The sequence below is a fragment of the Ursus maritimus genome, unplaced genomic scaffold, assembly GCF_017311325.1.
Source record: "Ursus maritimus isolate PB19 unplaced genomic scaffold, ASM1731132v1 scaffold_21, whole genome shotgun sequence".
In the NCBI taxonomy this organism is placed as follows: Eukaryota; Metazoa; Chordata; class Mammalia; order Carnivora; family Ursidae; genus Ursus; species Ursus maritimus.
The window spans coordinates 43,313,942-43,336,948 of NW_024424564.1; the positions used below are offsets into that span (position 1 = coordinate 43,313,942).

Consider the following 23,007-nt stretch of genomic DNA (forward strand, 5'->3'; position numbering starts at 1 on the left):
GTAACGGAGCAGACACACTTTAAGGATGTCCGCCATTACCCCACAGCCTCCGCCATTACCCCACAGCTCTGGTGGGAGTCCAAGAGGAAAACGGGACATGGGAAGAATAACACACGCTATCTCGTGCATTCCTCACAAAGACCCTGTTGGCACTGTTCCTGGCTCCCCGAAGCCCAGAGAAGTCAGGTAACCCGTCTGTGGTCACAGAATGACCCCGATTTTGCCGCCCTTCTACCGACCTCGATGAGTGCATGAGTAGAGCTCTTGGAGCTCACAGCTACTTTAAAGATGATGTTCTGGGATGTCACCAGCTGGGCCAGGATTCTGGAAACCAAAATTTTATTTCTCAGATCCTGGGAAAACCACATGTCGCCATGGCCCTGATTTCGCCTCCATAGTACTGTTCTCTGAATGCCTGTCTCGCCTTGGGCCTGCCCTCTACCCCGTTCCTGTGGTCACCTTGGCTGCTCTCGTTTATCTAACCTGGGTCTCTCCACAGAGACTCGAAGCTCCACCCTCTCCCTTCTAGGGAACACAGGTGCAGGGTAAAGGGTACTGGGTTTAGAGTCAGGTCATTGGAGTTCAAGTCCCGGTCCTACAACCTAAGAACTGAGGCGCTGGGCATGCCACATGGCCTCCCTACGTGTAAGTTCCCAGATCTTTAAAATGGAAACATTCACAATAATTACTTCCTGGGAGTGTTGTAAGGATTAAATGAGTTTCACCAGAAAGTGCTTCACAGAGTGGTTGGCACAGAGTAAGTGCTTAAAAATGTTATCTGTAATTAGTCCACGGCGAATCTATTAGTTCTTAAAAAATATCCACTGGTGTGACATAGCTGCCTACACCGTGGCATGATGGGGGTGCACAGGGGAATGCCCCCCTGTGCTTGATACGCCCACCGGACCTATTTGGGGGCCAGGGCTTTACACTATGGCAAGAGACTCTTCCTAAAGGGAAGACATTTCTTCTCAAGAATAAAAATGCTACGTTGAACATGGCTTCTTCGAAAAGCTTCAAGTTATGGGGGTACATTTATTATTTACGCTTTCATAACAGTCCCTTCATATTGTAAAATCGGATATTATTTCCAAATTTTTGTGCAGTAAAACTGCGGCACTCAGGTGGTGGGGGACTCGTGATCATGGGTCACAGCTGAACTAAGGGGCAGTCCCCCCCCAGGCCTATGCCCCCACCCCCGCCCCATCAGGAAGCCAGAGAGGCAGGAGGCAGAGCACGGACTCCACAGACGAATGGTCCAGGGCTCGGCTCTGCTACGAAGAGCTCTTCGAGCAGGGAAAGTTACTCAGCCTCTCTTAGGTCCAGTTTATGCTGTTTTTCAAACGTACAAAGCTTCCAGCTCAGTGCCTGGAACACAGGCAGTCTTTAGGAAATAGTATTTTCCCTTTGCTTTCCAAATACTAATTTCTCTGCCTCCTCCTCACCCTCTCCATGTGGATGTCCAATTAGGCCTTTCAAACTTCAAGGGTCCCAAACCAAAATCCTCTTTGTGCAGTCGTGGTGCGGTCTGCCGTGCCAGCTTATGCACTCTGTGCTCTCTCGCTCCCACATCCCCCAGCAGAACATCCTGATGCTTCTACATCCAAAATGTAGCCCTACCATGACGACATCTGCACCTGTGCTGATGCACCCGGGTCCCGGGGCTGCCCCGCCTCAGAAATGGTCTCCTTGCTTCCTCTTATGCTCAGATGGGCAGCCGGGATGACCCATTAAAAACATCAAACAGGTCCCATCACTCCTGCTCAAAGCTGCATAATGGCTTTCCCTCAGCACGGAAGGGAAAGGCACAATCCTCCCTCTGCCTGACAAAGGAGGCCTCCCTGATCTGGCCCACAGCCCCCCACCCATCGTGGGCTCACTCCATCCTATTGCTCAAACCTGCCAGGCCACATGGCTCCTGAAACTTCACATTTGCTGTTCCTTATGCCTAGGACACTATTCCACTTTCCCCTAGGCACCTGGCATGCCTGTTCTCTCAACTTCAGGCTTCTGCTTAAATGTCACCCTTTTCTTAGAGAGAAAGAGAGAGAGAGAGACAGCGCATGCAAGTGTGAATGGGGGTGGAGGGTAGAGGGAGCGGGAGAGAATCTTAAGTAAACTCCGCGCTGAGCATAAAGCATGACGAGGGGCTCCATCTCATGACTCTGAGGTCATGACCTGAGCTGAAATCAAGAGTCAGGACACTCAACCGACTGAGCCACCCAGGCGCCCCAGGTGTCACCTTTTTGATAAGAGCCTCCATCACCACCGTATCTGAATATTAAAACAGTGCGTGTGCACAGAGACATCCCTCATCTGCTCTCTCCAATTTCCTCCTGAGCGAGCACTGATCCCCATCGAATAGGTTACATATTTTACTTATTTATTGTCAGTCTTCTCCGCACTCAAGTAGACACTTCAAAGGGAGGGGCTAGGTTTCTCTTACTCTTGCAACATTCCCAACAGTCAGGAAACAACGTGACCACTGTGAAGCTCAGCTCCAAGACCGAATGGGTGGCTCCCACTCTAGCCCACCGTGGAGCAGCCAGTACTCCTGGCTGAGAAATCAGGGGCTCTGAAAATTCGCTGGCAGCTGCAGCTGGTGACAAGGGTGCAGACTGCTGACGTGGGGAGGGAGGCACCTGCCATTTAGGCGAAGTCCAGGCTCAGGGGGCACGCGGACATCCCCAAGAGGCACACAAAGCTGCCCACGGCCGAGGTGGAGGGTGGGTCTAAGCCCTTACTAAAAGGCTTCTTACTAGAGTCTCCATGTAAGGGATCTGGAGGAGGGGAACCTCAGAGCACCACGAAGGGTCAAGCGTATGGGTTCTGAACACAAGAGGCCCAGACAACTAGCTGTTGTAAAACAGAGAAAAATGCACAAGGCCAAACTGCATCAGTGACACTCAAAATGTTCACGGTGAAGGAAGCCAATGCAATTGGCTTTGTGAGACAGAAAACGCTCCCTTTTGCATCAGAACTTTCTAAGGGGTCTGTGCTAAGGGGCTTTCTTCCCGTTTCATGACCTGGCGACTAATCATTTCAGTTTAGAAAAAAATAATTATAGAACAACAAGAAAAAAAAAAACCCTAAAAAACCAACCCTGTCCAAACCAGTGCCATATGGAGAAGAGAAGAGCTTACTTATTTTCTTTTCACCTCCATATTTTCCCAGAAAAGTTAGAGTGGGCATGGGAAAACCTCAGATGTTTGTATACTCCTTTGCTGGTGATAAGATAAAAATGTAAGGCAGTCTGCCTTGTTTGTGAGCTCCTTAAAGGCAGGTGGTGTGTTCTCGAGAGTTTTAGATAACAGCAGCATCTAATATATTCTTCTGCACAGCAGGGGCCTAACAAGTGCTAGAAATAAACCAATAAAAGAATGAACAAATAAAATGCAGCCCATTAACTCAGTTCCTTGCATTCAAGTGCCCCCATCCCCGTTCTAACCTTGACCTTGGCCCACATACTCTGCTCTGCCCCAGGATCCCAATCCTTGCACCAGCAAGCACCTTGGGAGCCTCCCCTTCTTGATGATACGGGGGGATTTAACACCACAATTATACTATTGTTGTTACTGGCTTCAGAACCCCACCAGCACTATGGCAGTTCCTAGCTGGGACAGAATAAATGGGATTTCCTAGCTACAATGCTACAATTAGTGACCGCCTGTTCCAGGAAGTTCGCTGAGTTACACCTCTCCAAGGGAGACTCGTAGCTTTAAATGCATACTGCAGGTTGCGTTTCTGGGGAAACGGACTCTGATATGGAAGTCAGCATGCAGGAGGTTAATTTAGGAGGTGGTCTTGGGAAGGGCATCTGAAAAAGGAAGGTAAGGGGACTGGGTAGAGGGAGAAATCCAGCTGTGACTATGACTGGGTTCTCACAGCTGGCCCTGCAAGATCCCACATTCCCCAGGAAGGAGGCATGGCCACAGGCATGTGACTCTTCACCTGTGGCCCTACCCCAGGGGGCTGATAGCTGAGGGCCCTTTGCAGGCTGCACTCCCAGCAGCTGGAGTCGAAGTCCTTTACTCACAAAGGGGACTGTGGCCATTCACCACACACAACCACTTTGCCTCTCCAGCAAGTCAGAGCACGATGACCACACCTCCTCTGTGATGCCCTCCCAGCTGCCTTCTCTGATCCCCTCCAGGAGAGGTGGTAACTCTCATTCTTGCTCATCTCTTTATTTCCAGAGCCCAGCATACCAGCAACACCCAGTAGAGATGCCATAAATGTCTGCTGAATAAACACATCACTGAATACTGGACATGAGTGTGAAAATGTGCATATCACAATTATTTTTTTAAAAACTGTCCCCCAAGGGCACCTGGGTGGCTCGGTCAGTTGAGCGTCTGACTCTTGACTTTAGCTCAGGTCATGATCTCAGGGTCATGGGATCTAGCTGCACGTCGGGCTTTGGGGTGGGCATAGGGTCTGCCTGGGATTCTCTCTCTCCCTCTGCCATCCACCCCCTGCAGAAATGATGGGGGAAACTTGACAAGAGATGCACACAGAAGCCGACATGTATGTGCCTTCAACTCTCAGCTGAACCCTGCATGCCTTCAAGCTTCAGTTTCTTTCTGACTTGAAGGGACAGATCCCAACATTCTATGAAGAAGAGACCAGAGCTGATACACACTCAGTTTTGCTAAATGACGTCTTTCTTAGTGTCATTATTGACATGGGTAAGGAAAATAAGTTTTGATCCTGACAAGGAAAAGAGTGTGAGGGTCAGAGTGTCTCCTCCCGTGATATGCTCAGGACTTTTTTTCCAATTAGCCTAGAACTAAGAGAGCCCCCCTCCCTCTTCTGGAAAGAAGCAGCCAGAGACTAGCGTAGGTGAGGAATTTACTTTTCTGTCCATGAATGGAAACAGAAACCAACTGGAATATCCTGTGATTTATGAAAATACGGTGATTTTAAATCACTGAGTAGTATTTCACCTTCTCAGGATAAGGAGCTACAGAGAAGCAGGAGGAGAGATTTTGAACACAGAAGCCAGAATGCAATTTTAAAAAGAAAACTAAGGAATAAAGAAAAAAAAAATCTCACTCCTAAATTTATCTCTCATTGCATTTGTCTAATATAGAGAAGAATTCGTAAGAATGCAATTTTAAGGAAGACATCTGGAGGGGGGATTAAAATAAAAGCCCACGATTTGTGCTAACTTATCACTTCTCCCATGCATCCACGCCAGAGTCCAGTACGCCTACCGGGCTCACAATTCCTCACCATGTAATCTCATACACCTTGAGGCACTGACAAGAGCTACAGTAATGGCTAAGAAAAAACTAACCAGACAAGAAGAAACGTCTTACAAAGCCAAACGTATATACCTCCTTAAAGTGATAAACCACAACATTAATGAAAGCAAAAGCCATTAGAACATTTTCCAACATTATAATCAATACCCATCTCCACCACCTCAAAGGCCTTTCTCAGCAATCAAAGCATCATTTGATTAAAAAAAAAAAAAAACCAAACTGATAAATGTAGGTAAGTCAACACTCAATTATCTGGATACAAAATATACACATTTGGCATTTATCTCTCTTACAAAGCATCCTAAATCGGGCTCTTCCTACGAACACAGACATTACCTCTTCATTCACTAAAGAAACGCAAACAAGTTCCAGTTTGATTCGAACATGCTTCAAATGCCAGTAGAGTGGATACTTAACTAGATTTGTAACTCCTTGCGCATTTCAGTAAGCATGACCTCACTAAATGTGGGCCTCAGATTGAAAAAAAAAAAAAATACAATCACTCTTCCTGGCATAACGACACCTTCAAAGATAGCAGGAAAAAAGGGGCTACAATTACCTTTGAACTTGTGGAACACGGCCCACAGCTCTGCAATGTCGGTCGCAAAGGTGATATCCGTGTCAAGGACAATGACCCTCTCCAGGTTGGCAGGAAGAGTCTTGGTCAGGACAAGCTTCATCAGACCGTAAATGCCAGAGTAGTGTTTGTTGGGGATCCAGGATACTTCAGACTAGATCAGGCAGGGAAGAGGAGTAGGAAAAAAGAGAGGGGGAAAAAAATCATTACATTCATTTTTTGCATAAACATTATAAATAGTGCCTGGTACATAAAAAGTATTCAATAAAAATTTGCTGAGTAAATGAATATTTTCTTAAAGATTTGTTTATGTAATTTATGGTTTGGCATGTGAAGTTTATTGGAAGAAAATGCATCTGGATCAAGGGAGAGGAAAAGCAATATTTACGAAATAACTATTATTTGCAAACGCTATGCTCAGATTTTTTTAAATAAAATTTTTATTATAGAAATTACATAGGCTCACTGGAGAAAAGACTATGTTACAAAAGAATCAAAGTATACAAATTGAATCATACTCTGTTTTCTTTTTTTTTTTTTTTTGCCAATAGTACCTAACTGTTCCAAGGTAGATTTCTTTCAATCATATTCTGTTTGTCATTAAAGATTCCTACCTTTGTGGAGTCATTCAAGCTCATGCTTATCGATTTTTTTGAGCTATAATGAAACCAATTAGTGTTGTTCTGTCTTCTGGTTCTCAAACACACGAGAAGGACTTGGTCATAAGCTACGCAACACTCTTCACTGGGGAGCAAGAGAAGAAACGTCCACAACAGTAATGAACGGCCACGGAGAGCCCCCACTGAAATCCTCCCACGATGTAAGAGGACAACCAAGGTCCCACAGGCGGGTACATTTGTCAGTGAGGCACACATCTCGGTACCACTTGGTACCCAAAGGCAAGGCTGAAAATAATACAGAATACCGGTGCGCTGAAAGCTCTCAAAGGTACAGATCATGTATGAAAGTAACGACAGTTAGGGGCCCCTTCCTAGCTGCCCCGGGGAGCTGCCATCCATCCAAGTCAAAGCACACTTATTTCCAATAACACAACACTGATAACGGAACTCTTCAGCAGAAAATGTGGCCGCCTTATTGAGATTCCAAAAAACATTCATCCCTTTTGTCCTTATAATTCCATTCTGAGGACACTGTTCTAAAAAAAAAAAAAAAAAAAAAAAAAAAAAAAAAAAAAAAAAAACAGTCACATTTAAAAATGAAAAACAGGTTTTATTCCCAAGGATGTTCATCACCGTGTTATAAAAGAAACAGAAACAATCCATATGCCCCAAAACTGGACAGTTAATTAAAACATGAACGTGCTTTTCTAAATCCGACAGCATACTATTTAATGGCTATGAGCAATCTAGGTTAGGATGTAAAAAAAAAAAAACAAAAAAAAAAAACAAAAAAACTTGCACGTGATGTTCAAAGAAAAAAGGCAAGTTTTAAAATTTCTTTTGCTTAATAACCACTGCATATAATCAAACAACATGAAAACACATCCACCCAAATTTATGCTGATAAGAAATAGAAGCATGGAATCAAATTACTAATAGTGGTCACTTAGGGATGACGGGTCCCTCCTCTAGATAAGGAGACACACACACACACACACAACACACCACACACACACACACACCACACACACACACACCACACACCACACACACACAACACACACACCACACACACACACACCACACACACACACACCACACACACACACCACACACACACACCACACACACACACCACACACACACAACACACCACACACCACACACACACCACACACACACCACACACCACACACACACACAAACACACCACACACACACAACACACCACACACACACAAACACACCACACACACACACACACACCACACACACACACACCACACCACACACAAACACACCACACACACACACACACCACACACACACACACACCACACACACACACAAACACACCACACACACAACACACCACACACACACACACACCACACACAAACACACCACACACACACACACAACACACCACACACACACACACAACACACCACACACACACACACACAAACACACCACACATTTATTTTACCACAACTTTCGACTTTTTAAAATGAGCAACTACTATCATTGTAAAGAAAAGCTAAGCACTGCATTCCTTTTTAAAATACCAACATCGGTGATGGTGGGAAAACAGGGACACAGACGCTGCCTTGGGAAAGCTAGGACAAAGAACCCCCGTGGTAACTCACACGATCCAGTCTGTCCCTCAAACCCACTCCGTGTTCTGCGCTCCTTTTCAGTTTACTTGAAAATACCACGTCAGCTACTCCTTATCCTTTCAATACATGTGCCATTTGGACCAGGGGGAAAAAAAGAAAAAACATAAACTGATGGACAGAACTTTTCACCACATGTCAGTCTCAGGAAAAAGACCCTTGAACTCTGTCTGTTGTCCCCGTGACCATGTTCCCTGGCAGCACGGAGGGAAAGCAGAGACAAAAGCCCAAATGCGAACCCCGGCCCCATACACGGTGTTGGTCTCTCTAGGCCTCCGTCTCCTTCCCTGTAAAAAGGAGACGACGATGCTTGCACTGCATGGTTCATGTAAGAAGCAAAGGAGATGGAAGGATTCGAGGGCTTGGTACACAAAAGACCCTCGGCACACAGAAGCTCCCACCCTTCTCCTGATTTCCCCGCGGCGAAGTGTTAAACATCAGGTTCCGGGGTCAGGCACAGGTGGATTCGGATTCTGGTGTCACTTCGTGCCATGTCACCTTGGACAAGTTCATCCAGCCTTTCTGAGTTTCTGTCGTTTATAAAAAGCAGTTAACTTCTACCGCGTGCCGCATTGTATCAGTTGGGGTGTGGGTGGAAACAGCACCCTCAAACTGGGTGATCTGAGGAAGATGGGATAATAAAAGAACTACTGACTGAAGCAGATGCATAATTTAGGGCCCTGCAGCAAGGAACCGTGCGGCACCTGGGAAGACACAAGTGGATGGCCGTTATCACCCCAGACCCGACAGCTGGTGCCAGCTGCCACCGCTGGAATTTGGAGATGGTGGCCACGCGAATAAGGCACCAGGCAGGAGCCGTGAGCTTCGGGTGAGGGCCACGGCCAAAGTGTGGCAGTCTCACGGGACGGAGCAGGGAGAGGCCTCTCACTCAGCCTCTCCCCACTCCTGCCCACCCCTCTCCCGCTAGAGGGCCCCTCTGTACAAAGCCAAAGGGAAGGAGAGGGAACGTGATCTCAGAGCCGCGGCCCAGCGCGGTAGCCTCATGCGGCACAAGGTAGGGTAGGAGCAGGCCAGAGGGCAGCACCTGGAGGGGCAAACTGGTCACCGAACCGAACGAATCACGGCGAGACCACAGCCCGAGGCCTTCTGCTGTACCGACGCAACAAGGTATCTGTAAGGTGGATAGGTGCGTAGATGGGCAAATGGCACAGGAAGGTGATGATTTGTCTACAGTCCCTCAGCGAGTAAGACGCAAAGCAACAGTTAGAATCTGCCAAGGGAAGGTTTGCCTTCCTTCCCCAGGCCACATGATCCTTCCATCGGGGAGACAGCATCCTGACGTGCCATCAGCTTAGATCTGAGGGCCGGGGGCTCCTCCAGGAAGGGCCTCCAGAGGGCTCTACAAAACTCTTCCTCATGGAAGCTCCAGCCTTTGGAACTCGGCTCAGCGGCTCCTCTCCCCTGAGGATGTGGTCGAACTGAAGCTTGGCAATCATGGTCCACGCGGCAGAGCTGTGCTATTTAATCAGACCTTTGACTAACTTCTTCATCTGTTTTGGTTACCATCAAAGCAGGAGAGCTTGGTGAAGACTGAACACCAGAGCGTTGGGTTGAGCCATCTAATTAGATTGCCCTGACTCTCGGCTTTATTTTTAACACACATGTGAGGCACTGAGATGCATCACCGAACAGTAGGACGACAGGAATAAATTAATCTCAACATGAGCCCAGGCCGGAATGTCGCCCCAAGTCCCCGACTTAATACATAATCAATTAAGTCAGAGTGTTCAATTAGAGGTAAAGGAAGCATTCAGATGAGTTTGTATTCAGAGAGAAAACCCCAGAAAGAAAACCGAGGAATCTATAGGGGGAAAGGACGTGTGGTAAAAAGCAGATACATTTATTATAAAAGGCTCTCCTCTCTTAGAAGTACAATATAGTATGTCCCCTACTCCCACCTTAGTCTAATCCTGCTCTTCTTTCAAGCCTCAGCTTAGAAGGCACCCCCCCCACACCCCCGGGGCCCCAGGCTGGACAAGGGCTCCTTGAGCAAGCTGCCTCCCTTCCCACAGCACAGCACGCTCTCATGCTGTGTCTAATTTTCCATGTCTCTCGCCAGCTCTGGGCTGGAACTCCCTGAAGCAGTGACGATGTCATTTTTGCTGTGGTAACAACACAGTCGTTACTCAAAAAATGTTTGATGAACATGCATGATTGCAGAGCTGGCCAGGCCTGGATTTAAATCCTACCTTGGACGTTTTCTGCAACCAGCAGCAGAAACAGCCGTAAGGGCTGCAGCCCAGGCTCGGTCCGCTGCAATGGAAGAGGCGTGGCTTATTGAGCCCCAACACCTGGGCTTTAGCACCCGGTCCATCATTTTACCTCTGTGAGGCTTTGTTTTCTCATCTGCAAAATGGGGGCTTGGGAACACTCACTTTGCAATACTGCTGGGAGAATGGCAAAGCCTCCAGCCTGGTACTGGGAGTCAGCTGGCCTCTGCAAAGGCCACTTGGCTTCTCCCAGTGAAGGTCTGTCAGCACCGTGGAGGCTCAGATCATTCGGGATATTGAGCTTGATAAAAGCAGGAAATGATGCTACCTTTGACAGTAAACAGGAAGTCAGGAATGGAGATGGTTTTATCAGAGGAAAATAAGCCCCTCATCACCGTTCCCTGTATTCTTAGATTAAGATTTTTACTGTATTTATTTATTTATTTGAGACAGAGAGAGAGAGAGAGACAGGAGATAGAGGAGCGGCAGATGGAGAGGGACAAGCGGACTTGGCACGGAGTGTGGAGCCTGAGTGGGGACTCGATCCCACGACCCCAAGACCGTGACCTGAGCTGAAATCAAGAGCTGGATGCTCAACCGACTGAGCCACCCAGGCGTGCTAGATAATTTTTTTTTAAAGATTTATTTACTTATTTCAGAGACAGAGAGGGAGGGAGGGAGGGAGGGGGGAGAGGGGTAGAGGGGGAGAGAAAGTCTAACGCAGACTCCCTGCTGGGCGCAAAGCTGGAGGGGGTGGTCGATCTCATGGCCCTGAGCCGAGACCAGGAGTCAGTCGGAGGCAGTCCCTTAACCAACTGCACCACCCAGGTGTTCCTCCTCCATAGATTATTAACAAAATCACAAACTGAGATCTTGGAAACGCAAAGCTTCCTCTGGTAGATCTCCAACTTTAGGAAGAAAAACCTACTAACATAAAATATACAAACAAAAAAAACCTTCCACCAGCGTGGGTGGAAATGTTCACCCATGCAACTTTGGGACAGTCTCTTGGGGCAGCCCTTACTGGTATCGAATCTCGTTCCCACCCTGTAACAAACTTCAGTCCAATCAGGGACATCGAGTCACGGGGTCAACAGAGAGAAGGCCATCCTCAGAGGCACACTGCAGATACCTGGAGGGTCTGACCCCCGCTGTAGCCTGTAAGATGACCACACCTGATGAAGCAATAACCTAGCACATTCTTCACCACTATAAACACACTAACGGGTTTATGTAATTACAACAATAATAAAAATGAAAGTTGGGTTTCTTTTAATGGACAATTATCCTTGCAATGGCTGTTCATCATTCTAAGCGGCATGTTCTAAGATTTAATTAGCAAAAATGCAGCTGTGCCAAGAAGACTACCTAGCACACTTACATAAGGGTGCTGCATAAGCAATCCCAGGTTTTAAGGGTTTCTTTGCAGAGTAGGGGGCGGGGGATGCTCTCAAGGGGAAATTTACCTTCCCCAAACTGCCAGTTCCTTGGCAGACAGACCCCAAGGGGAGTTTTCTATGAAGTCCTGCAAGGGATCTGAGGGTTCATCTGATGCTGGGTGATCCACAGAGAAGTTACTCAGAAAACCTGGTGAAGGTAGTAACATGAGCATGGAAGGGTGTGAAGGAAAGTGATGTCTCAACGTTATGTCAGGTTTCTGACCTTTGGGAGACAAGGCAAAGACAGGAAGAGGGGCTGGTTTTATCAAGGAATGGTGCGCATTTCTTCTTGAAGACGTTGACTTTCAGAGGCACCAGGATGGCCCAGTAATGGGAACAATAGAAAATATCATCTAGCATTTCCTGAGTGCTTCCTGGGTGCCAGGCATTGCGTTAAGAGCATTCTGCTGACTACTTCAGTGACCTCCCCCCACCCCCTCCTGGCCCCTGGTCGACAGGTCAGGTATTACTACCCTGGTGCACGAAGGACCCAAGTCCTTCCTTATCCTATCTCAGTCCCCAGCCTGAGCCATTCTGCTCTGAAATGATGAGAGTGTCCCTCTCTCCTCCTTTCCCACTGCCCCTGGTCCCAGGCATTCCTGGTTTGTCATAACCGAGCCCGTGTCCACCCAAACCTTCATTCACCAGGAAGCAGTTTCGTCATGGCAATTATGTACGAAGGCCTTGGAGTTGGGTATTCCTGGCTTCTGTGTCTCTCCGGGCCTGAATTTTCTCATCTGTATAATAGGAATATTAGTAGCATACCCTGCTCTCTTCCTAGGGAGTTATTTTATTTATAGTCTGTAAGCTTTCCTCCAACATCCTGGAAATATTTATTGCTCAAAATAGATTTCTCACCCATATCAACATTTTCCTATGGATTCCAAATCACCTTGACACATTTTTAAAAATTAAAAAAGAAGTCGTCCTAGCTGCAGAATGTTTGAAAAGTCATTTGCCTTTCTTTTTTTTTTTTTTTGTCATTTGCCTTTCATGTTGTTTCTGAGTGGTCGTCTTGGCAACCAACCTGTATGTTCAGAACATAATTGTTGAGAAAGGAGGGTGAGGAGCTTGGGTGAGGTGGGGGCTCTGGGAGACCCCATGGAGGACGGCCATGGAACAAGCTTGAACTCGGGCGTCTGCCGGGCCAGATTCCAAATCCAGCTCCACCACCTCTAGACTGGCAAGCTCATTTCTCAAAGCCTCTACCTCGTCACCCATTAAATAGAGAAAATGACAAACATCACATAAAGTTTGGGAACGTATTCAAGGAGGCAGGAGAACTACGGGGCCAGGCACAGTGCTTGCCTCATGGTAAGGGCTCAATTTTTAAAATGCAAGCTTATAAGCCGATTCACAAGTGTGCACTCTGCAGTCTGACTGCCTGGGTTTGAATCCTGGCTCTGTCACTCACTAGCTGGGTCACTTTGGGCAAGTCATGAAACCTCCACAGACCTCACTTTTCTCATCTGTAAAATGGGCATCCTTACAGTGCCTACTCCACCGGATCATGAGAATTCTGGGGCTATGTATTGGCTATTGTTCACTGTCAAAATTACCAAAGGTATTTAAAGCAACAGGAAAGATGAGATTCACATCTACAAGAGAGTCATATGCATCTGTATTTATCCTTGCCAGGAAAAAAAAAATCCACTTAAGCTCAGCTGGGATCATGTACATAAGCATTTCTAGAACACTTAATGTGGGCCAGGCAGGTACCGAGGAGAGGCTAGGGACCGGAGTCCACGATGAATAAAACCCAGCTAATGCTCTCGAGGAGTCTGTGGTCTGCCAGATATTTACTATCCATTCCTGCCTAACAAGCTACCTCAAAACTTAGCAGCTTCAAACAGTAATACTTATTATCTCACAGTTTCCGTGTCAGGGATTTGGGAGCCCATCAGCTGGGTGGTTCTAGCTCAGGATTTCTCACGAGGTTGTAGTTGTCAGTTGACGCCCCAGACATCTAGATGCTTGGGATCTGCTTCTAAGCGGCTCCCTCACACACAGGTGGCAGTCGGTGCTGGCTCTCCAGAGGAAACCTCAGCTCCTTGCCGCACGGACCACCTGGCAGGGCAGCTTGAATGTCTTCACAACATGGAAGGTGGCTTCTCCCAGAGGGAGTGATCAAAGGAGACCGTGAGAGAAACCAGGGTGTCTTTTATGGCGTGGCCTCAGAAATGACATGACGTCATTTCCGGAATGTCCTCTTGGTTCTACAGATTCTAACTATGCCACACGGTTCCGGACCGGACGAGCGTGTGAATACTAGTGGACAGGGATTACTGGGGCACATCTTGGAAACTAGTTATCACATTTACATTCTAGAATGGTCTAAACCGGATTAAGATGAATTGCAACTGTATGTATAGCAGCAGTGGTACAATTAAAGGAGAGAGTGAGGAGGGGAGGGAGAGTAACCAGTTAAGAGATGTTTGGAAGAGATGAGCCTTAAATTTGGTCTTAAAAAATCAGTTGAAAATTGAGTTTCTCAGACACTGAAAGAAAAGCAGAATAGGAGACAGATTCATCAGTGAAGGCACAGAGGTATAAACAACTGTGTGTGTGTGTGTGTGTGTGTGTTTGCAGTAGTCTGATACACGTAGGTAAAGGCTAGAGTTGGAAACGATGGAGAAGGACATGGAAAGAGGCAGGAAAGGGTCAAATGCTGGAGAATACTGTATGCCATGCCAAAGAGCACTGGACAATGTCCTAAAGATGGTGGGGAAAAAACAAAAAGGTTTTCACTAGCAAAGAGACATAACTCCACTGCATGCTTAGAAGATACTCTAGCAACCTGTGGAGGGAAAAGATGAGAAGTCAGATCAGAAGCATCAGAACCTTGGAGGATGCCTAGAAAAAATGCAGGTTCCCAGGACCTGAGTGCCTCAGTTGGTTAAGCATCTGACTCTTGACTTCAGCTCAGGTCATGATCTCTGCGTGATGAGACTGAGCCCTGTGTTGGGCTCCCCATTCAGCTTGAGATTCTTTCTCCCTCTTCCTCTGTCCCTCACCCTGCTCACATTCTCTAAATTAATTAATAAGGGGGGGAATGCAGATTGCCAGGATCACACCCAGAGGTGAGGATTCATCAGGCCTGGGGCGGGGCACAGAAATCTGCATTCTTGTGTTTATCTGGCAGTCCAAGAAACAGACTCTTAATTATAGAGAACAAAGTGCTGGTTCCTAGAGGGGAGGCGGGTAGGGGGATGGGTGAAACAGGTGATGAGGATTCAGGGGGGCACGTGTTGAGATGAGTACCGATGTTATATGAAAGTGTTGAATCACTATACTGTACACCTGAAACTAATATTACACTGTATGTTAACTAATTGGAATTTAAATAAAAATATTTTAAAAATTAAAAAAAATTCTCTATTCTTAGCCAGAGCCCCATGTGGTCCTAAAGCAGTTGTCCCCAGACTACACCCTAGGACACACTCAGGAGACACAGTAAGCACTGTATTTCTCAAGGTCTTGTTGGTTGACTCGTGCACACAGCATCACCAACCAGCTTACCACGGTTCAAAAACAAGACACAAGAGAGTCTGAAACTTAAGTGTACCATCTGATCTTCACACAGTCGGACGTACAGGGAGAGAAGACCTTTCTCTAAGATTAATAGGAGAAAGAGCTGATGGAAGATCAGTTCTTTAGATAACCTTATACCTCATGGGCAGTTCAGTCTGTGAAGTCCAAGTTTCCTGGCTGTCCTTTTTTAAACCTAGAACTCTCATTTCCATAAAAGCCACACTAGGTCAGCGAGAGTGAAATTCTAAGGAACCCGTATCAACAGGAGAGCTGAGTTACATATCTCACATCTTCCCACAATGGAAGCTTGGGAGGGAACCTTGTAAGAGGCCCCCAGGCTGGTCTTTTCAGGTGACAGCGTTCCGCACTAAGCATCAATGAACATTATTCAGAGCTTACAACTCCAGCCTAAAATAAGTTAGCTGGCTTCCACCTGAAAGGCTCATTATTCACAAATCTACTGAGAAACCATCTTCCGTAAACATAATTAATTCTGGAGTGATGACAAAGGAAGAATGAATCAGGAGGAACGTGATCAAGGATCTATAAACATATTCCCCCTCATATCGGTGGCAACAAAAGCCCTTCCTCTCACGCCTGGCAAGGGGCGTTCTGTAGTTAGCTCTGTGAAGCTTGGGGGGACTGGTCACCGGAGCATTTACAGATTGCCTGAACATCGCTGAAGTACTTCGCGTCATGAAATGAAGCATTATAAAGCACGGGGAGTTCTGATTTGTGAACTGGACCGTTACAGTGGTTTAATTTCCTGAAATATAGCTGCCTTCTTAACTAATAGATTTTTCAATGCACTGAGGAGAAAATTGCATTAGCTCCTGCGTAGCCTGGCCTTAATATTTTTAGAAGCTGCAATTCTTCTTATTACAGGGCACAGTATGTATTTATGGATGTATACTTAGCACAGTTTCTGACACACAGAAAGGCACTCGATGAATGGTTTTGCGAAAGTGAAACAATACAAGGACACGAGCGATGCTGACTGAGAACCACTCCTGGGGATGGGGATATAGTGGAGAACCTGCTGTGTTCATTGATCATTCATTCATCCTTCCGAACACCAGATGACTGCTTAAAGAGACAAAAGCAATGATTTCAAAAAGCATTATTACGGAATTCAGGATGGCGGGTGACGTTAACGGGGGCTGGAGGTGGTAGGGGGACGGAAGAAGGAAGGAATGGTTCTGCTGACACCATCCCTAGTTCTAAGTGAGATGCTGCGGTGTTTTTATCAGTGTCGGTCATAACCTATTTATCTGCAGTCCACACATGTGTGTGTGTACCTCTGTATACAGAAAGCTGTCACGGGTGATCTAAGAGCAAGAATGTGACCTAGAGAGCACACAGGATTTGGGAGTTACGGAGACCAGGCTTAATCAGCTACCCACCCCCGCACACCCCCACACTCTCTCTCTCTCAACTCCTGCTCAAAGTGCTAAAAATGGAGATAATCATTTTGCTAGTAAGTGCAAGGGGGGGGGAACCCTCTTATTTGTTTTTTACTGTAAATTTATTCTTCGGCATGCATTCTTTTTTTTTTTATAATATTTTTTTATTATATTATGTTAGTCACCATACAGTACATCCCTGGTTTTTGATGTAAAGTTCAATGATTCATTAGTTGCGTATAACACCCAGTGCACCATGCAATACGTGCCCTCCTTGAGGTCCCTTAAAAAGTTAAAAATTGAGCTACTCTATGATCCAGCCATTGCACTACTGGATATCTACCCCAAAGATACACACGTAGTGAAGAGAAGGGCCATATGCACCCCAATGTTCATAGCAGCATTGTCCACAATAGCTAAATCGTGGAAGGAGCTGAGATGCCCTTCAACAGATGACTGGATTAAGAAGATGTGGTCCATATATACAATGAAATATTACTCAGCATGCATTCTTAACAAGGCAAAATTGCTTCTCATGAGGCAAAAAAATATAAATAAATAAATAAATAAATAAATAAATAAATCTTGGATATTGCTATGATTTGTTATTAAAATCTCACTGGGGGGGGGGAAGGGGGGCAATTAGGAAAAAAAAAAAGTACCTGAATAGGCTCTTGGGGGAGCGGGTGATGACAAATATTTCTAATGGCTGAGAAACTTTGTGCTACAGGACTCTGTGACACCAGGCTAGGCACAAACCTGAGAAGTGTACAAAAACACAAATATACCAAATCCCTGGATCCAGACATTAGCATCTGATGAGTCTCACAGTTCTTCCTGAATGTACTCGGGAGGCAGTTTAATCACAAAACATTACAGGGGCACCCGGGTGGCTCAGTCAGTTAAGCATCTGCCTTAGGCTCAAGGTCATGATCCCGGGGTCCTGGGATCCAGCCCCATGTGGGGCTCCCTGCTCAGCAGGGAGTCTGCCTCTGCCTCTCCATCTTCCCCTCTCTCCTGCTCATGCACTCACACACTAATAAAATCTTAAAAAAAAAAAATTACAGCTATCTGTTCTCAACTTCATCTAGAGATTTTAGGGGAACACTTGCCCACGCTCCCCTCTCCCCCCCATTCCTTCTCTCCCACTCCTACCACTTCTTGGCCAGGAACCTTCCAAAAGGCAAACTCAGAGGCTGCAATTAATGAGGCCCCATGCTGCTCTGCTTTAATGAGGTGCTTTTCATGCTCAAAGGGCTTTGTAATCCTTCAGAGGTGAAGCTGTTGCCTGTGACACTCTCTGGTCCCAGCGTCAGAGATCCACCCCACAGGTCAATTTACCTCTAAACACATGGGAGGCTAACCCCCAGAAGGTAAAGTGGGTTAAGGAGGGGGAAACAGACGTGCCACTTAATTAATTTCTGGTTGGCTTAAAAACGGTTTTCTCTCACAAAACATGGAAGATGAAACTCTCTTGGTCAAGTGGGGATCCAAAGGAAAGCTGTGTCAATGACGGTCAGAATGTCTCCTGGCTAAGAGCCGAAATGACCCTAGTTCACTGGTCATCCCTGAAAAGATGGTGCCTTTACTCACCGCTTGTAATACATCTAGCAACAGTAACCAAGAGTCTTGTTGTAATTTAAAATATTTTTACCTTGACCTTGAAGCCTCAGACTGTGGTTATATTGACTTCACTCCCATAACAGGCCCTTACTATTTATATGAAGGGTTGTCAAGGAAACCAGGTGTTGGGGATAGCTGTCTAACTTGTCTAGATTTAGAATTTATCATACACGAGAGTGTAGAAGGGAAATGAATGTCACCCTTAGAAAGTACTACAGAAGATGGTATGTGGCACAAGATAATTCCATTAAGCCTGTATTTTCCACTTGGGGATTTGGTTACTGATCAAAGGAATTCCTAATGCTCTAAATCCCCCTTCAAAAAAAAAAAAATCACCTAATTCTGAAAGTGACTCGTTTATCTGAACATTCATTGTGTGCCAAACTCTCTACTAGATGCAAAGGAAAGAGCAGCGAATATGGAATGTTCCTATTTCTTAGGAGACCACAGATTAAAAGGAAAGAGTATTATTATGTTTATGATAATAACAACATGACATTTGTTGAATGTTCCCTATGTAACAGACACTATAAGCAATTTATAAATATCTTTTAACTCACACAATAACCCTAAAAGTTAGACATCAAGGAAGTCACAAGTCTTAAAGAATTACAGGAGCTGGGACTAAAACTCAGATTTGACTCATTCTGAAAATCTTAATCATTTTGGAAACTGACTCAAATAAGATACTCAAGCGATCATCAGGCAGTGAAAGCTATAAATGAAGTCTCACCAGAATTCTCGGGGATGGAATGACTGATTGCATCTGGAAATAGGAAGGACAGTCAGAAAAGGCAAAGGTGACTATGACACGGAGCTCGAACTTTTAGCACAAAAGACCATTCCAACACAGTCCCAGTCAATGAGACCTGTGAAGAGTCGCATACCTTCCCAGCCCAAATGTCTCCAAGACCGCAAATGACCAAGTAAGATGCTACGAAGAAAACTGTTAACACCGAAACAGAGAAGAAAGGGAAGATTGAAAAGTAGATTCAGAGTGTTACAATGAAATTTTTTTTTAAGATTTTATTTATTTGAGAGACAGAAAGAGCGCAGGCACGGAGCAAGCAAGTGAGCACAAGCAGGGGAGGGGCAGAGAGAGGAGAAGCAGACTCCCCACCGAACGGGACCCTGGGATCATGACCTGAGCCAAAGGCTGACGCTTAGCCGACTGAGCCACCCAGGTGTCCCAAGAGTGTTACCATGAATTCTTAATTTCTGTTCCTTATCACCTAAAGAGAATGCCAGAGAAAAATCTCAGCCTTTCTAGGAACCATGCTATCGAAAGCCCAGAGCAAAGGCCAACTTCTCTAGGACACTGATGAAGACCAGCTGGAGGCAAGGTCCAGCACGGGCCACACGTGAGACTCACCCGATCCCACGACTGGGCCTGCCCCAGAAAAGCGAGTGGTGGGGCCTGGCCCTGCTGCTGGTTCTGCTCTGACCAAGGTCACAAGTGATGCTCGTGTGCAATGGAGGGCAGGACCTGGCCACGGCTTTTTGGGAGCCGTTTCGTGTCAGTTAAGTCTATCTAACCATTCTTAGGTGCAATCAAGCCTGCGGTATGCAACAGCGGGGGAAACGAACCAACCAATCAATTCTAACTCCTAGCTGGGAAATCCAGACCCAAATGAACAATGGCCTAAGCTCTGTTAACTTCGGTTCTGTCCTGGGGTCTGCAGACACTGCCAAGCTCCTCTACGGAGGATTGTGTTGTTATTGTTGTCTCTCTTAATTCCCTGGTGTGGGAACATGTAAGCACTCTCGATGTGGAAGCACCATGGCAGAAAGAAATGAGCCCTGTACTCAGGGTTTGAACACACACACTGGGAGGCGGGTCAGTTCCCTTCGCGCTCAGATTCTGCCCCTGAGAAGCAGACAACGCCGCTCGCTTGTTCTGGGAGACTGTGAACCAGGGGATGCATATGGAAGCGCCAAGCCAAGGGCCTGACAGTCTCTGCATTCACAGTGGCTAGTTAGTTCTGAGTCTAGGAGTAAGGACTACTGCACGACGTGACAAGTAGAATAAAGGGCTGAGCACGGTGAGCAAGCTCGACACGCCGGGGCCTTACCACATCTGCCACCGCTGGCGATTTCCTCTCGCTCCTCGATAATGGCTGGCTTTGGAGGGTAGGCCTTATGTATTATGTATATGTAATGTAAAGGCAAGCGGCACAGTCTGGGACACAATGTACGTTAGGTAATAACACCATATTAATAATAATAGGGGATGAGAAAGGGGAGTTTCAGCAGCGCTGTTATGCCTGTGAATAAGATGTTGATCACTGCTTGCTATTTTCTCTTCAAACATATTATTTAGCCAGTAGTGAGCAGATTTAAAACCCACTGGGGTTCTTGAATTGAGCCCGGCTGAGTGGTTAAATCCAATGAAAATATCCTAGTTAGAGGAGGTTTTTAGCCAAGGGAGTGGAGTATATAAAAGGATACTGAACAGGTCAGTTGTGAAGATGTCCATCTTTCAGAAAGGATAATGGGAATGATGAGGGTAACGCATGCCTGGCATCTTCGAGTTCACAATGCACTTTTGGATGATTTCACTGGATTCTGGAAACCACTCTGTGAATTAAGCAAGAATTCGTACCCCCACCTCACATATAGGAAACAGAGACTTTAAAACTCCATGTTCAAAGTTACACAGCCGGTAAAGGGTAGGGTTGAAACTCGCCTCTTCGGACCTTCAGGAAAAGCACTTCTATGAGGCCCCCATGTCCTGCTCTGTCCTTATCCTGGAAGGAAAGATGGAACTGATAGACCTAAGTATTGTTCACAGTTGCTCAGCAAGAAAAATCACAGTTTTGACCTTCTGAGCACCTTTTTTTCCCAAAATTAGATTGGTGACATGGAGCACACACTAAGGGATGAAAATGAGAAAAATTCCAAGTTCTCTTTGTGTAGAAGTAACGCTGGCTTGCTTCCCACATTTCAATCAGAGGAGACGGAGAATCTGGCCAAATGAGGTCAGAAAGTGAGGAACGGACATCACCATGGGGTCCACAGGTAACGTGTGCACAACAGGCAACATGTGGGCGTTGCTTATGTGTCCCATGACTGAGAATAAAAAGACAGAAAATCCACTTGACTGGTCTCTGAGCTGGTGGCTGGAATTTTGCACCCATCACCTTCAAGAGCCTCACAGTCAGGGAGGGTCTCAACAGCGGACTCCCCCCGATCCTGTCTGATTGGGGTGTGCTGGTTCTCAATGAGGGCCGATTTTGCCCCCTGTGGAGTCATGTGGGGTGGCCACATCCTGAGGGGAAGAAAGCTACTGGCATTTAGTGGGTAGAGGCCAGGACTGCTGCCCAACACCCTCATATAAGACAGCCCCCACACAGAGGATTATCTGCTCCCAAAACATCAATGGTGCTACGGCTGAGGCACCTTGTTCAAAAACACTCGTGAAACACTGAGGCACCTGGGGGTGCGGTCGGTTAAGCCACGACTCTCGGTTTCCGCGCAGGTCATGATCTTGGTCAGGGCTGTGAGATCGAGCTTCATGTTGGGCTTGAGTTCAGTGGGGGAGTCTGCTTGAAGCTTTCTCTCCCTCTTCCTCTCCCCCCACCTAAAATAAATCTTTAAAAAAATACTACTGAGAACTTGAAAAATGTGTACAGATGAACAGGCAAAACCTTGCTTTGATCCTAGTATCAGCGTACAAGTTTGCCTCAGTTTGGACCTACTGGAAAGGACTGCATTATCCAGACTCAGTGAGCTACCTCTCAGGAGGAGGAAGGCCAGGGTTTGAAGTCCTCAGCATTGTGAGCTAAAGGATGAAAAGGGCAACTCCATAACCCCACAAAGAAGACTGAAAACTAAGTGAGGCTTATAAAGAAAAGAACACAAAGCTTAGACAAGCAAGACTGCGCAGTGGTTGATTCAAGGAGGGCTCTCCTGGGTGGCAGCTTGGAGCTCGCTGGGAACGAGGCTGTGCCTCGCTCAGCAAGAGAAATTCCATGTTTCCACGAGGCCCAGGCACCCCTCCACCCAGAGGATAAGCCCCATCCTAAACACAACTTCACATAGGACCAAGGACTTCAAGCTCCAGGTGCTGGGCACCTGTCGTAACTTAGCATCCTCCTGAACACTTCTCCCTAAGCTCGGGCTCTCTTGTACCAGAGCCCCAAATGTTAGCTTCGTTCCCATGCTTGCCCGATTCAAAGCAGCGTAGGTTCCTGCTGCTGGGTCACAGACCCAGATCCACCTAGCTGTGTCCCAACTGGGCTCACCTAAAGAATGACACACTTGTGCACGTGATGATCCTGTACTATGCAATTATTTAGGGGGAAAAAAACTCACAGTATCAGCACTTCTCCATTTTGGACAGCTCCCACTCACACACATTATACTCCCTACGAACTGTCTCTAAGTGGGTATCTAGAGGACAGATAGAACTCTTGCTCTTTCCACTAAAGCATGCTCCTTTGTCAGTTTCCCCCACTACAGATGAGACTACCCTGCATCCACCAGCTTGTTCTAGAATTCTAGGAGGTGAACTTGATTCCTCTCTCCCTCCACTAACACATTCAACACGTCCAAAAACCCTGTCACAACAGCTGTAAAAAATTAATCTGCCTTTAAGGGTAGTCACCTGAAGAGGAAGAAGGCTGTCAAAAGGAGACCTT

The 23,007-nt window shown here is 46.4% G+C and overlaps 1 protein-coding gene across 2 annotated transcripts in view; it reads right to left on the bottom strand.

The window, feature by feature from the left end:
• Positions 1–23,007, bottom strand: part of LARGE1 (LARGE xylosyl- and glucuronyltransferase 1) — a 379,220-nt gene that overhangs the window by 213,794 nt on the left and 142,419 nt on the right. For both annotated transcript variants that reach the window (XM_040637428.1, XM_008705631.2), the window contains exon 5: positions 5,827–5,998. In XM_040637428.1, coding sequence (XP_040493362.1) covers positions 5,827–5,998 — 172 coding nt within the window. The remainder of the gene's footprint in view (positions 1–5,826; positions 5,999–23,007) is intronic.